The sequence below is a fragment of the Phyllostomus hastatus genome, unplaced genomic scaffold (assembly GCF_019186645.2).
Source record: "Phyllostomus hastatus isolate PE091 unplaced genomic scaffold, TTU_PhHast_1.1 phas_scaffold_501, whole genome shotgun sequence".
NCBI lineage: Eukaryota > Metazoa > Chordata > Mammalia > Chiroptera > Phyllostomidae > Phyllostomus > Phyllostomus hastatus.
Window position 1 is genome coordinate 10,978,159 of NW_025334033.1, and position 15,007 is coordinate 10,993,165.

At 35.4% G+C, this 15,007-nt stretch overlaps 1 protein-coding gene across 3 annotated transcripts in view; it reads left to right on the top strand.

The window, feature by feature from the left end:
• TMEM62 (transmembrane protein 62) overlaps window positions 1–15,007 on the top strand; it is a 36,947-nt gene that overhangs the window by 13,465 nt on the left and 8,475 nt on the right. For 2 of the 3 annotated variants that reach the window (XM_045822647.1, XM_045822648.1), the window contains 6 exons: window positions 1,061–1,202; window positions 3,090–3,214; window positions 3,356–3,478; window positions 5,739–5,894; window positions 8,681–8,840; window positions 12,898–13,011. In XM_045822647.1, coding sequence (XP_045678603.1) covers window positions 1,061–1,202; window positions 3,090–3,214; window positions 3,356–3,478; window positions 5,739–5,894; window positions 8,681–8,840; window positions 12,898–13,011 — 820 coding nt within the window. The remainder of the gene's footprint in view (window positions 1–1,060; window positions 1,203–3,089; window positions 3,215–3,355; window positions 3,479–5,738; window positions 5,895–8,680; window positions 8,841–12,897; window positions 13,012–15,007) is intronic. The other variant, XM_045822649.1, reaches the window with a different exon arrangement.

Here is a 15,007-nt window from a genome sequence, read left to right on the forward strand (position 1 = left end):
GCCTTTAAATAGTTGGATTTATTTTTAGATAGTTGGATTTTAATGTGTCAAAAATGTAGGAATAGAAACAACATGGGAGATTATAAAACCCTGAAGAAAAACTCTGAAAACAAATTAAACAGGAAAATATAAATAGATTTTTAATGAGGAGAAAATCCTGAAGTAGATATTTAAAAAATACCAAGAAGAGAGGCAATAGAATTGACTATTAATTGTAATACCTATGATAATATATTTATTTCATGATATATTTGATGGCTGTTGTGACTTAAATATAGCTCCCTGATACCACATTAAATTTTAGGAGTTTATTTGTATGTTTTCATATATGCTTTTAAGTAAAAAGTCATATAAGACACTTAGATATTTTCTTATAATGTCCTGACATTTGAATAATGTAGGCATGTGCCAATGAAACCTGTACTTTCCTTCACATTTATTCAGCAAATACTTGAGTCCCTGCCCATCCTGTCTCTCTACTCTTCCCTCTCCTGCTTTATGGGCATTGGAACACTGTTGACACCGACTCTGGTGAGCACATCCGTTGCTGGATGTGGACCCGGTGTATGTCATCAGTGCACTTTCAGGAACTGGAAAAGATTTATGACCTATACCTACACTGTTATTTTTCTCTTGCTTGTATTACTCTTTAAAAGGTTTTATTGTGTCTATAGTCCTGTTGCAAACACTGTTTGTATCTCACTGCACTGAGAATTCTACTAGGTACTTAGTAGAACCTCACTATATTTTTTAATGATTGGTAAGTACCATTTCATTGGATTCTGACAGTCTCCTTTTGAATGTTTAGTGGACTGCTTAAACTCGCCCCCCTACTTCTCTGCTTTACTTGGAGACTTTATGTTTTGGTTCCTGTCTTGGAGACAATGGGAAAAATTTTTTTGCATTTCTTTTGATATGTATCCATTATAGATCTAGTTTAGTCTGTTTCTCTCTCATGTCAGGAAATTTCCTTTTCAAAGGAGGCAAAATATAATGTGATGTTAAACTTATTCTGCCCTTTTATGATTGCACTAAAACTTTTCTGTGTTGTATTTTTTAGGAAGTATTCTGCCATACGTAGGGATGGCTCTTTCCATCATGTCCACAGTACTCCCTTTGGCAACTATTCTTTCATCTCTGTGGATGCCACCTTACATCCAGGGCCGAAGAGACCCTATAATTTCTTTGGAATTTTAGATGAGGTACAGTAAAAATCTCACTTCTTTTTGTAGCTAACCTATTTTCCTTAGATGCATGCAGCTCATTTAAAATTATCCTTGGTAAACAAGACCTCATCTAGAAATGCTTGAGAAAAAATTTTACTGTGGTCACAAGTATGGCCAGGCTAAATTACTGAAGTGTCAGCACTATTATTGCTATCCCTATTATTGTCCCAAAATTTGGGAAAGAAGTACCTCACTTTTTATATTTATTCAGTAAACATTTATTCAATATATGCTAAGTGCAAGATACACTTAGCAAGGTACAGGGCATAAGGTTTGGTATGCTGTATTCCTAACACCCTGCAATTGCTATTTTTATTGAAAGGTCTGTATTTTTTTAAGAGAAAGACAACCATTGAAATAAATAAGTTTCTTTTAAAGTATTTTTTTGTAATATAGGAGAAAACTGTTGCTGGATAAAACTGCCTGGAAAATCACATCAGAGAACCTCTCATTGCTCTTTCGTACAACAAATGTCGACTCATTAAATGTTTAGTGAACATGTACCCATATGCAAGACATATGTGCCTGCGTATAGGAACACAAAGGTGATAAGGTCATGTCCCTGGCCTCTTAAGACACTTAATCTAGTGGTCGAGCATAAGACCAACAGAAGTAACTATTAAAAAAGGCAGAATTTGCTAAATGCTGAGAGAGATTCAAAGTGATGTGTGGGTTCAGAGGGGCTTGAAATGGAGGGAACAGAGTATTGTCTGATGTGTTGTGTTACAGTGTTCATTTTGTTTAATGCGGGTGTATTTTGTTTCCTACCTACCAGGGTCCTTAAAGTTGATAACATGTTATTTTAAAAAATACTCCTTATAATAATGTTTTTTAATGTGTAATTCAAGGATCATCTGCATAAAAATCAGCTGGAATCTTATAAAACAAAGATTTCCAGGCTTTCTCTGAGATGTATCAGATTAGCAAACCTGAGGATGGGGCCCAGGAATTTATTGCTACAAGCACCTTACAGATAATGCTAATGTGCATTTATATGTGTGCAAGTTGTTTTTGAAATCAACTTCCTGAAGGGTGATTTATATACAATAAAATGCATTCATTTCAACTGTTTAGAGAGTTTTGAGAAGTGTCTGTACTGGTGTAACTCTCACTACAGTCAAGGCAGAACACTCCCATGACCCCAGGAAGTTCTCTTGTGAGTGAAGTCAGTCTCCACCCCCAGTCCCAGGGGACAACTGTTTGGTTTTCTGTCAGCACAGATTAGTTTTGTTTGTTCTAGAATTTTATATTAATGAGATCATACAGAATATATCTTGTATCTGCCTTCCTTTGTTCAGTATAATGTTTCTGAGGTCCATATTATTGTAGATATCATTAGTTCTTTCTTTTTTATTGATAAGTAGTATTCCATTGTATGGATATATGTAATTTGTTGATGGCCTCTAATTTTTGACTGTTATGAGTACAGCTGTTAGAAACATTCAGGTACAAGGCTTTCTGTGGACATATTTACATCTTGTTTTAGTATCACTATCCTCTTTATTAATTGCAGTGTGGCATACAGGGCTGAAAAGATTAGTGATTCTTTATTTATATAAAGAAATGTATAAATAAATAAAAAATTTATGTTAAGGTAAAGATTGTTTCTGTTGCCTTATCTATCAAAGGGGAGTAATACTGCAATACCTTCCCTCCTTAGCAAGGAGATATTTTTAGGATCAAACGAATTACACTGTATGTGAAAATAGCTTGAAACTTACAAAGGTCTGCACAGGTCACTAAATAGCAGGGTTTCAGCCAGAAACATAATATACTTATTCTTATAATACTTCAAGGGTAATCTGTTGACATTAGATTTCAGTCTGAGCCCTAATTAAAGATCTTTTATTTTCTTCATTTCAGAAACGAATGGAGGAGCTTTTATTACTGGCAAAGGAAAGTGGTCGGAGCAATCACAGTATTTGGTTTGGACACTATCCAACATCCACTATTCTTTCTCCGTCACCAGGAATTCGGCCAATAATGAGGTGATGCAGGCTTCCAAAATCAAAATTAATTGTTTTTAATTATTTTATGTTGCTCTACCTATCCAGCTAAAGAAATATTTTTATTAGTTTGGTACTACAAGTTATCTTTGTTCATTATTCTATTTATTTTTCATTGTTTAGTTCAGCTACAGCCTATTTCTGTGGGCACCTCCATACACTTGGTGGACTGATGCCTGTTTTGCACACTCGTCACGTCCAGGGCACTTTGGAACTTGAGGTGGGAGACTGGAAGAATAATAGAAGGTAAGGGAACTACTCCACAGAGGAAAACTTAATACATGTTATGTATGCTAAAGAAATGATATTTTTCTCGTTGCTGACATGGGTGATTCCAGTCAAAGAAAAACCTGTGATATCTCTATGTTTTTGAAGTAATATATGTACCTGGTAATCTTTGTCACATGTAAAATCCTTGTGGCAACAGTTATGTTTGCTGTCACTATGTTATATTAGATTTTCGAGACATAACCATTAGGAAATAGTTCTCAAACTCGAGCATGCATAAGAATTGTGGAGGATTTTATTAAAAATAAAAATTTCTAATCAAAATCTAGAGATTTTATTAATAATTTTAATTATTGATTAAATCAATAATTATCAAATTGCTTAATTTGATAATTAATCAGATCTAGAGATTTTGATTATGTTGGTCTGGGTTAGGACCCAAGAAACTGTATTTTGAAAGCACACCAGGTGTGCTATGGACCACACTTTGAGAAACACTGGGACTAGGAATATGTTATTTCCCCCCTGAATTTTATATCTACTTTTCTAGTTATTGTTATAAGATGTTAGTGATTTAAGTTCTTCAAATAGATGATAGTTGGTTTTGTTAAGGTTAAAGTCTTTCTCAGAAGAAATATAACTTATCAAAAGCATACAGTATAATTAAATGCATAGAGAGAACTAAATATATTATAATTGTGATAACTAAGTACAATAGTTGAAGTATAGATGAGTGTCATATATTTTGAAAAAACAATTTAAGTGAAATAGTTTAAGTATAGATGAGTATCATTTCATTGTTTAACTATTATCTGTTGCTGTTTAATTTATTGAAACTCAGTGCTCTGGAGATATTTAGGTACCCAGTAAATATTTGCTGAGCTGAATATGTTTTCTTTCCACTTTTAACTACCTCCATTAATTTAAAGGCAGCTTTACATTGTAGGTGGTACTTACTCATTTCAGTTGGCTTTTCTAAAATCTGTGTAAGAGCTGTGCTTGAAGCCTGTAAATTAGTTGGCTACGGGAATTACTTTGAGCTGAGACCTATCTGTCCTTGACTGTGAGGCTGTGGGCTGGGCTGGGATTGCCTTTTACCAGATAGCCTTCTTAATCCTTGGTCATCCTCTTATTTCTTATAAATACTACAGTTACAAGTTAAGTGATATTAATTATGAAACCCTTGTTTTTCTTTCTCTTTCCACCTGCTCCCCTGTGTTCCAACCCTGGGTTTTATCTGGAGGTTTACTGAAAGAACCTAATCTTTACCTGCCCTTACTAAACATTCAAGTTACATTAGTAAAATAGTTTTTAAAAACAGTGTATTAGTAATATTAGGCTAGGCTTTGTTGTGGATACAAGTAAACCTAGAAATATCAATGGCTTACCACAACAGATGTCTATATTTTCATTTATGTAAAGCTGTTATGAGTCAGGCCCACTCTCTTCCACAGGGTGACAGGGATTGAAACTTCCTCCATCTTAAAAGGCCACTATTACAACACCTCAATTCCAAGGCAGGGAAGAGAGTGTGGAGAACTCACACACACTCTTAAGTACTTTGGACCAGAAGTGTGATACATGTCACTTCTGTTCACAGCCCATTGGCCAGAACTAGTCACATGGTCCCAACCTAATACCAGGGAGACTGGGAAATGCAGGGGAGCACGTGGAGTATTTGGTGAGCACTGTTGTTTCTGCCATAGTTAATCATTTCTCAGTTGTAAAAGTTAGAAAATATAAAACTTTGGTTATTCTTTAATAAGTATACCTTTCCTCTTTTTTTTTAGTATTTATACCTTTCATTGTGCATTTAGAAAATCAAGACAACTTAACTGTGGTTAATTTCTTTAAAATTATAGAAATAAAGATCTAAAAGACAAGTGAAAGTTTTTTGATTATATTTAATATTTTATGTAATGTTGATGGTATGAAGAATGTCAGATATTAGGCTTTGATGAATATCTCAGGTTCAAAATAGTCTTAAAGTATAGAAATTAAATGAGTTAATTCAACAAACTTTTTTTTTTTTAAATTAAAGAGTGCATGCTATGTACTCTCTAGGGCAGTTAAATTCATTGCTTAGTCAGTTCCCAGTTGTGACAGATGTGAAGTATAAAGTGATAGGGGCAAGGGAAGAAGACAGAGAAACAGTATTATTTACTTGGCATTCAAACTCGTGATCTCAAAAAGTGTACTTTTATATTTTTACATTTGTTCTATAAATAGTCTTCACAGATGGAGTGACTAAATTGCTTCATTGTCCTCTGGTCTCCAGGTACCGCATCTTTGCTTTTGATCATGACCTCTTTAGCTTTGCAGATTTGATCTTTGGTGAGTGGCCTGTGGTTCTTATCACCAATCCTAAGTCACTCCTCTATAGTTGTCCTAAGCATGAACCACTAGAAAGACTCCTTCAGTCAACACACATCAGGTATGTGAAAATTTTTCAGAATTTACTTTCAGTTTGATGTTGATGGAGATTAAATCATTGTAACTGCATCCCATGTAACAGCTGTGAGATGTCCACTTTAGTTGTCCGAACACTCTAGACATTGTGTAAGGATAAATCGCTTACTGTTTCATACCAGTTCAATTAAAAACATATATTTTAAGCTGCTGACAGTTTAAAAACCATCCAGAACCCTATAATCCTACCATTATTACTTTTGTGTGTTTTATCCCAACTTTTTATTTGCATGTTGTTATATTGCTATAATCATACTATACCTATTCTTTTGTATCCTACTTAAAATATTTATATTATATACTAGAAATATATTTTTTTCATTTGGTTACATAGCCTTCCAAAAGAGCAAAAGCTATATAAACCTTATGGAATTGAACATTCAGTTGTCATACGAATTTGACAATGTGAATTAAAGAGACTTAATAACCTTTCTTAAACACAATGGCACTCTTTTTAATGTACCTGTGTATACTCTATACTCTTTTAAATTTTATTTTGAAAAATAATATGACCACCACTTTTGGGAAGTAGGGTGTGGGGTTATATGTCTATTCCTCCCAACCCCCAACAGAACTATTATTAATGATTTTGAGTTTTCCTTTCTCTTTCTCTCTTTTAAAAAAGATTTTATTTATTTATTTTTAGAGAGAGGAGAATGGAGGGAAAAAGAGGTAGAGAAACATCGATGTAGAACAGAAGCCTGATCGGTTGCCTCCCGCATGCCCCCAACTGGGGACCGGGCCCACAACCCAGGCATGTGCCCTGACCTGGAATTGAACTGGCGACCTTTTAGTTTGCAGAAAGACAGACACTCAGCCCACTGAGCCACACCAGTCAGGGTAGCAGGCATTCTCTTTTAGGCATATTTTTACATAGTTGTAATCAGGCCACAGTCTATTAGAATTCCTACTTTTTTTTCTTTTAACAGAGAAAATACACAATTTATCTGACCATTTTCCTATCTTTTTGTGAACTTTTAGATTTTTTTCTAATTTGGAGATAAGCATTTAATACATATAACATCTTCCTCAATTTGAGTAATTCCTTTAGATAGCATTCTAGAAGTGGTATTCTAAGGGAAAGAATTTGAATTCCTATATGAATGTTGGTAAAGATTGCCCAATTACTTTTTTTATAACTATCAATAAAATCATTATTCCTTTTTTAAAAATTGTGGTAAAATACACATACATAAAATTTACCATTTGAACCATTTTAGGTGTATGGTTCAGTGGCATTGAGCGCATTTGTATTGTTGTGCCACCATCACCATCGCCAGAGCTTAGATCTTTCAAAACTGACACCGCACCCCTTCAGCAGTAACTCCCTTCTTCCCACCTGCCCCCAGCCCCTGGCCTCAACATTCTACTGTCTGTCTCTATGTCTTTGACTACTCCGGTTACCTCATCTAAGTGGACTTCTTTGTCCCTTTGTGACTGTCTTATTTCACTTAGCATAATGTCCTCAAGGCTCATCCATGTTGTAGCACTGTGTCAGAATTTCCCTCTTTTTAAGTCCTGAGTAATATTCCACTTTACGGATGTGCCACACTTCGCTTATCCATGCATCTGTCAGTAGTCACTTGTGCTTTCACCCTTCAGCAACTGTGAACAGTGCCACTAAGAACATGGGCATACAAATATCTGTTCAAACTCCTGCCTTCAAAATTGTGTCACTGTTTTGAAAACTCTTAATTCTTTTGGGGATATATCCAGAAGTGGAATTGCTGGGTCATGTGGTAATCATATATTTACATTTCTGAGGAACCACCATACTGTTTTCCATGGTGGCTTTACCATTTTACAATCTCACCACCAGTGTTTAAGGTACCCAAATACTTTTTAAAACAGATACTAATTTATATGTTACCAGGTGATATGAGTGCTGATTTCATAGCACCCTTATCATTACTTGATATTGTACTTTTAAAAAGATTTATTTACTACTTAATCTGGAAAAAATGGTGTCAAGTTGTTTCAGTATATTTCCTGGCCACTAGTGAAGTGAAATATGTATCTCTCAGTCAGGGTTTTTGATAGGAGCTGGATATCAGATTTATTTTTTTTTAAATTTTATTTATTTTATTTTTAGACAGAGGGGAAGGGAGGGAGAAAGAGAGAGAAACATCAATGTGTGGCCACCTCCACCATGTGACCCCCACCCGGGACCTGGCCCACAACCCAGGCATGTGCCCCGACTAGAAACCAAACCAATGACACCCCCCAACCCCTGGTTAGCAGGCCCTACATCCAATCCACTGAGCCATACCGGCCAGGGCTGGATATCAGATTTAGATGTTATATTCTGTGGGGCCTGGTAGCTTTCACCTTATTTGTGACATTGCTTCTTCCAGGTAGACAGAAGAGCACAGTGAGTGGATGGGAACCAAATGAGTAGATGGTAGACTTTACATTAGATTAACAAAGTGAGATAATTAACCTATATTTCCTGGGAAAAACCAGGACTTCAGGAGTTTCTTCAGGAAAAAACTTTGAATCTACTCCAGTTTGATTTGTTAAAAGAAAATTTGGTTTTCCTTTCTTAGAAAAAGTAAAAGAATAGTTCCTAATATCTCACCAGTTCAGGTTTGCACCAAAAATCTCCATTCAGAAAGAAACCTGATCATATGAACAGTGGTCCCATCAGCTGCCCCATGTGATGACACATTTTGAGGTAATTGTAGGGCTATTCTTCTTTATGAAAACAATGACAAATACTAAAACCATAATTTATATATGTTCTCATTTTAGAATTTTGGCTTTTTCATTATCCTCCATTACTTCTGTCACAGTTAAGATTGATGGAGTTCATTTAGGACAAGCTGTTCATTCATCTGGTCCTATTTTCACACTGAAGTGGAACCCAAGAAACTACAGTGATAGTACACATAACATAGAAGTAACTGTCCAGGTAAGTTAGTAATTTTCAGTTTGCTATGTAAATGATTAGGCTACAACCACACCGAACTCTGACTTGGGTATGTTTGTTTTTTTTCCAGTCAGTTGATAGAGATGAAACTAGGTTTAATTAAAAAATTGCATACATTGGACATAGTATGTTCTGAAAATGGGCACTCAGGAGTAATTCTACTATTAGACTAAAAACTGACCAGAGGAAAAGAAGTGTATGGCTACTGGCCACAGTTCCCACATTTTTCTAACCTCAGGAGATCATCCTTTTGGTTTTGTTTTGTTTTGTTTCAGTTTTGGCCAGTGTCTTTTTTTTTTTTAGAATTTATTTATTTATTTTTAGAGAGGGAAGGGGGAGAGAGAGAGAAAGAGAGGGAGAGAGAGAGAAACATCAATACATCAACGTGCGGTTGCTGGGGGTCCTGGCCTGAAACCCAGGCATGTGCCCTGACTGGGAATTGGACCTACGATGCCTGGTTCACAGCCCACGCTCATTCCACTGAGCTATGCCAGTCAGGGCTGGCCAGTGTCTTTTAATATGGGAGGAAATTCACCAATATACCGAAAGATAATAGAATAAGTCAGGAAACATGTGTTTATGTGTCCATGCCTTTGGTTGCTATCTCCAAGTACAAGAAAATTGTGTCATTATTTTGAAAGCTCTAGGACGGAATTTGCTAGGCATCAAAGGATTTTTTTTTGTTTGAGTAGTATGCATTCATGGCGTTGCAGTAACAGTCTGCCTGGCATTACTCTGATTCAGCCTGGGGGGCATTTAATTCACTAGCACCTGCCAGAGTAGAAAGTGAACATTATTACCAAAATAGAGCAGTTTCATGAACATTATAAAACGCTTTAAGGGATAGATTATGCTCAGAAATTAGTTTCTAAAAAAAATCTCATTTTCTACAACTTTATGATTTGATGATAGTTTTGAACTATTTAATCTTCTAGTATTAAGTCAGTTTGAAACATGAAGTAATCCTTTTTTTAAATGAAGTAATCCTTTAGAAAACACTTGAAATTATTTTCATTACTTTTTTTGGTCACAGAGAAATATTTTGAGCAGGTAGGAGCTGTTTATTTTTACTGAGCTCCCCCTGAAGAGATTCCAGACACTTAAATATTTTATTTAATCTATATAACAATTCTATATGGTGAATAGCTAGAGGAAACAAGAGAAGTCACTTTGCAATGCCACCATCTTTGAGGTGTTCTGCTTAGGAGGAGGAAGAAACACAAAGAAAAGATGTGGAAGGAGGGATGGCTGGAGATGAAATCTTACTGTGTTTCACATTAGAAGCTGGTCATTTAAAAAAGGTTTGAAGGTATAAGTGCACCTCATACTTCCTGTGTTTGCAGTCATGAGTTAGAAGTAGGAGCAACCATAGATCTGCTCACTTTAGGAATGGGGAACTCCCACACCCTTGGATTGCTTCAGAATCTCAGCTTCTGTAGTTTTATGAGGAAAAAAATCTTACTCACATCCCTTGAGGCATTTCTGGCTATTTATTTGAATCCTTAGTAGAAGTGTGAGACCACATATACTTTTTATATGTTTAACATTTCTTGCAACTTTATTGAGGTATAATTTACATGGAAAACACTCTGTGTATTTAACGAATACAAGTTGGTATGTTCTGACATACACACATGTACATCCTTGAAACCATCACCACAGTCAACATGATGCATCACCCTCAGAAGGTTTCTAGTACCCTTTTGTAACTCCTTTCTTTCCGCTTTCAGTTCCAGGCAAAAAAAAAAATGCTCTGTTTTCTGTCTATATGTGTATAACTTTAAAAAATTGGTCTACCGAATGTTAAGTAGGGAACCTGGTCCCCTCATTCATCAATGGGAACATTATGTCCTTTTAAATATGGCATATGTACAGAGAAAAATCTGTGAAAGATAGCAACTTATTATCTTGCATTTTATCTACTTACTATATTCATTGAATACAGGTTCTGGGCAGCCTACTAGCAAACATTCTCAGGTTGATTCTCAGTGTGGTTCCTGAACTAGTAGCATCAACCTGGTAACTTGTTAGAGATGCTAACACTCAGTTCCCTTCTGCAGCCTGTGAATCAGAAAATCTGGAGATGGTAGCCAGCAATCTCTCAACAGTCAATCCCTTCAGGCGGCTCCAATGTGCACCAATGTTTGAGAACCAGTACCTTGATGGTTGTGTCTACTTTGCCGATTTAAAGACTAGAAATTTCTATATCTCAAAATTAAAGAAAATCTCTTTAATTGATATCTCTTTAAGAACTTATCATTTAAAGTAAGAATATTTTGAGTACAGTTTGATAAATACCAGTAAAAGTTCTTTTGATTGTTTAAAAACTTTTGCATGATGGGAAATTTTAAAGATTCATAAAAGAGATAATACTATAATGAATTCCTTAGTATCCATCAGCCAACTCTAACAGTTACCACCTCATGACCAGTCTTTTTTCATCTATACCCCACCCACATCTCTCCTCCCTGCGTCATGTCATTTTATATGTAAACACATCAGTATGAATCACTGAAAGATAAGGACTGTTTTTTTAAATGTAACCATAATACCGTATTACACTTGAAAAATTAACAGTAATTCCTTAATATCAAACTGTCCAGCTAGTGTGCAGCTTTCCCAGTTTGTCATATGTGTATGTCTCCCTCTACGCACTGCATTTGCTTGGTTCCAATCAGAATCCAAACAAGGGTCTACATTGCATTTAGTTGATTTGTCTTTTCAGTCTTTTTTAAAATATAGATCACCTCTCACACTTCCTATATTTTTCCCCTTTGCAACTTTCTTTGGAAACTGGATATTTTATCCTGTAGAGTTTCCTGTGTTCTAGACTTCTGCTGTTTGATATGAGTCTGTTTTTTAGCAACAATACTTCTTGCTAAAAAAGTATTTGGTGTTTTATACTTTCACCGGAAGCCTATAATATCTGCTTGTCTGTCTTTCAGGAATGTTAGGATTGATCAATGTATTCAAGTATTGTCAACCCTACCAATGATGTGCTGGTAAATATTTAACAACCAACTTGGAGGATGTTTTGGGTGGAGGCTGCTTTGTAGCCTTTCCCTGACTTATACCAATTTCCATGGTATAAATATCCCTACCAACACAATATCAACCAGCTTGCAAGCTTGTACAATTACTGAAAACTTAACACTTGGCCCTTGTGAGTCAGTCAAGCCAGCTCCAGCATACTGCTGGCTTATCTCTCCATGCATTAGGAAGTACCCAACCAACTTTTCATCAAGGATTTCTAGCTGCTATTGATGATCTTTGCCTAGATCCATTATTTCATTAGAGTTATAAAATGATGATATTCAAATTGCTATTCCTTATTATGTGACTATTAATTAGAATAGTCCTATAGAAAAGCATTTGGCACCCAGATATAGAGTTCATATAGGAAAGGTAGGACACATTCTTAATTCTTTCTCCACCCTTCCTTTTCTAAACCGATTTTCAGTCTCTTCTCTAGCATCTGCCAAAAATAACCAAATGAATTTCCTAGTCTTAGTGTCATTTTGAACTCAATGTTTAAAAAAATTATGGTATGTTTCAATCCACTGTTCTTTTTTTTATCTCAAATTGTTCCATCTTTGGCTAGTGGGAGCCTCTCAAATTGACCACTAAGTCCTTTGATACAGTCCTAGTAATCTTTGTTAGTTTTCTTGCTTTCTGGTATGACGAGATATTCCAAGCTCTTCTTGTGCAAGCCTTTCTTATTCAAGAACTGGAATCAGCCATTTTTCTAAAGACCACTGGCTCCTGTGAAAAATGGTATTTTGAGACCACAGTTGGCACTAGTCCAGCTAGCTCACTGCTGTTGGGTTTGTTGTTATTTCTAGGCTTTTTTAGTGAACATAAGGAAATAATAGATTTTTTAACAGATAAAATACATTGTGAATATATGGTGATATTTCCAATTTACATCTAGAGTTATAAGGTTTTAATGAAGTTTTATGTAAAATGCTTACAAAGAATCAAAAGTAAGTGAAAAGAAAAAGTAGCATGAGAGTTCCTTCTCTGCTCTGCTTCTAACTAGGATTCTGCTGGAAGAAGTAAGAGTGTTCACCACATATTTTCTCTTCAAGAGGATAATCAGCTCAGATTTGACCTTCTGGCATCATTTGTTCTTCTTACTGACCACTGCACGGTGGTAAGTAAATTCAACTTAATGTTATGTGTGTTCTTCCTGGCTTTGGTAGGTCCAGAGTCATAAACAATCATGTGATGAGAAAGCTGAACCTTATAAAATGAAAAGTTTAGTTATTCATCTAGAAGAATAAAATGCTTTTAAAAGCATTAAAAGCAATTATAAGAAACAAAGGCATGGACAAGTAATACCTGGTTTAGCATCTGGCTGTAACCAATGCTATAAAACTAGGATAACTTAGGGAATTATAGGAACTGTGCTAAGTTGCATTATAGATCTTTTTAAAATAATATTTATTTCTACATAAATAGTACATACTAAATGTAGAAAACCTAGAAATTTTAGAAAGAAAGTGAAACCATTCCCATGTTATTCTTTTGTCACACTGCCCATTATAACTGTTGCATTTGTCACTATGATATTCTGTTTTTCTCTCACATTTGTATATTAGTTTTTAATATAAAAGGGTAAATATACTTTTAATTTTCTTTTGCTGTCTGATTTTTTTCCCCATGGAGGAATTTGTTTTGACTATTGTTGTATATCAATTTATATTATTTAATAACATGATGTTTATCGACTGTATTATACTGCCATAGATACACCTTAAACACTTCCCTATTGTTTGGTGTTTGTTTCCAGTTTTTCCATCTACTATAAAAATACAACTTGTAACTAAGTTTTTGCATGGTAGTTTTGGGGATTCCTAGAAGTGAATTGCTGGGTGAAAAAGTAGACACATTATTCTAAACATAAAATATACAAAAGTACATACTATAATGTTAAGAAGAAAATTTAAGCCTCCTTTAATTTCACCTCCCAGAGATAGCTTTAGTGCATATCCTCCCAGACTTAAAATATGAATTAATTATTATTATTATTATTATTATTTATTAATTCACTAATTTTAATTCTCACCTGAGGACATGCCCACCTACTTTCAGAGAGAAGGGAGGGGTGGGAGAGAAACATCAATGTGAGAGAGAAACAGCTATTGGTTGCCTCTCACACTTACCAGACCAGGGACTGACGCCACAACTTAGGCATGTACCCTGACCAGGAATTGAACCTGCAACCTTTTGGTTTATGGGACAATGTTTAACCAGTATGAGTCACACTGGCCAGGGCAAATTGATTATTATTTTAATTTGCTTTTATTACTTGTGTGATTGAGTTTTTAAAATTATGACTAATGGCTATTTGCATCTCATTTTTAGAAATCTGTATGTCATTGATTTTGGAGGGGGAGGATTTTTAATAGCCACTTAGATCAGGCTTTGGAAACTTTGATGTTCTTATGGATTATCTGGGAATATTCATAAAGCCATATTCTAATTCAGGAGGGCTGAGATAGGCCTGGCATTCTGCAATCCTAATAAGCTTAAGGTGATTCCAGTGATAATTTGGGGACCATACTTTGAGAAACAAGGGCCTAGATTACATGTCTCTTTATTGTGAGTTAGTCTCCAAGTGAATGATTTCTTGATGGAGAAAGCAAAAAGAAAATGTGGTCTCTGTTCCCTGAGCTGCAGTGGACTGTGTACTGTATACTGGTTTTCTTCACTCTTATGCAATTTTAAATAAGACAGAATAAATTATGCTTCTCTTAGAACAATAAAAGTAGACTATTTTAATTTGATCATTTTATATAACTGTATACAATTACTTAGTTTCACCCTGGCTGGTGTGGCTCAGAGGATGGACTGCTGGCCGGCGAACCAAAGGGTTGCCGGCTTGATTCCCTGTCAGGGCACAAGCCTGGGTCGTAGGCCAGGTCCCCAGTGCGGGATGCTCGAGAGGCAGCCACATACTGATGTTTCTCTCCCTCTCTTTCTCCCTCTTTCCCCTCTCTCTAAAAATAAATAAATAAAAAAATTTAAAAATTACTTAGTTTTAACATTGGTCTATGTATCCAAATTCTGAAAGAGTAATACTAAAGCAACTGACAATTTTCTTTTTTGGGGGGTTTGACCATGTATTTTTCTTACATAGTCATTTC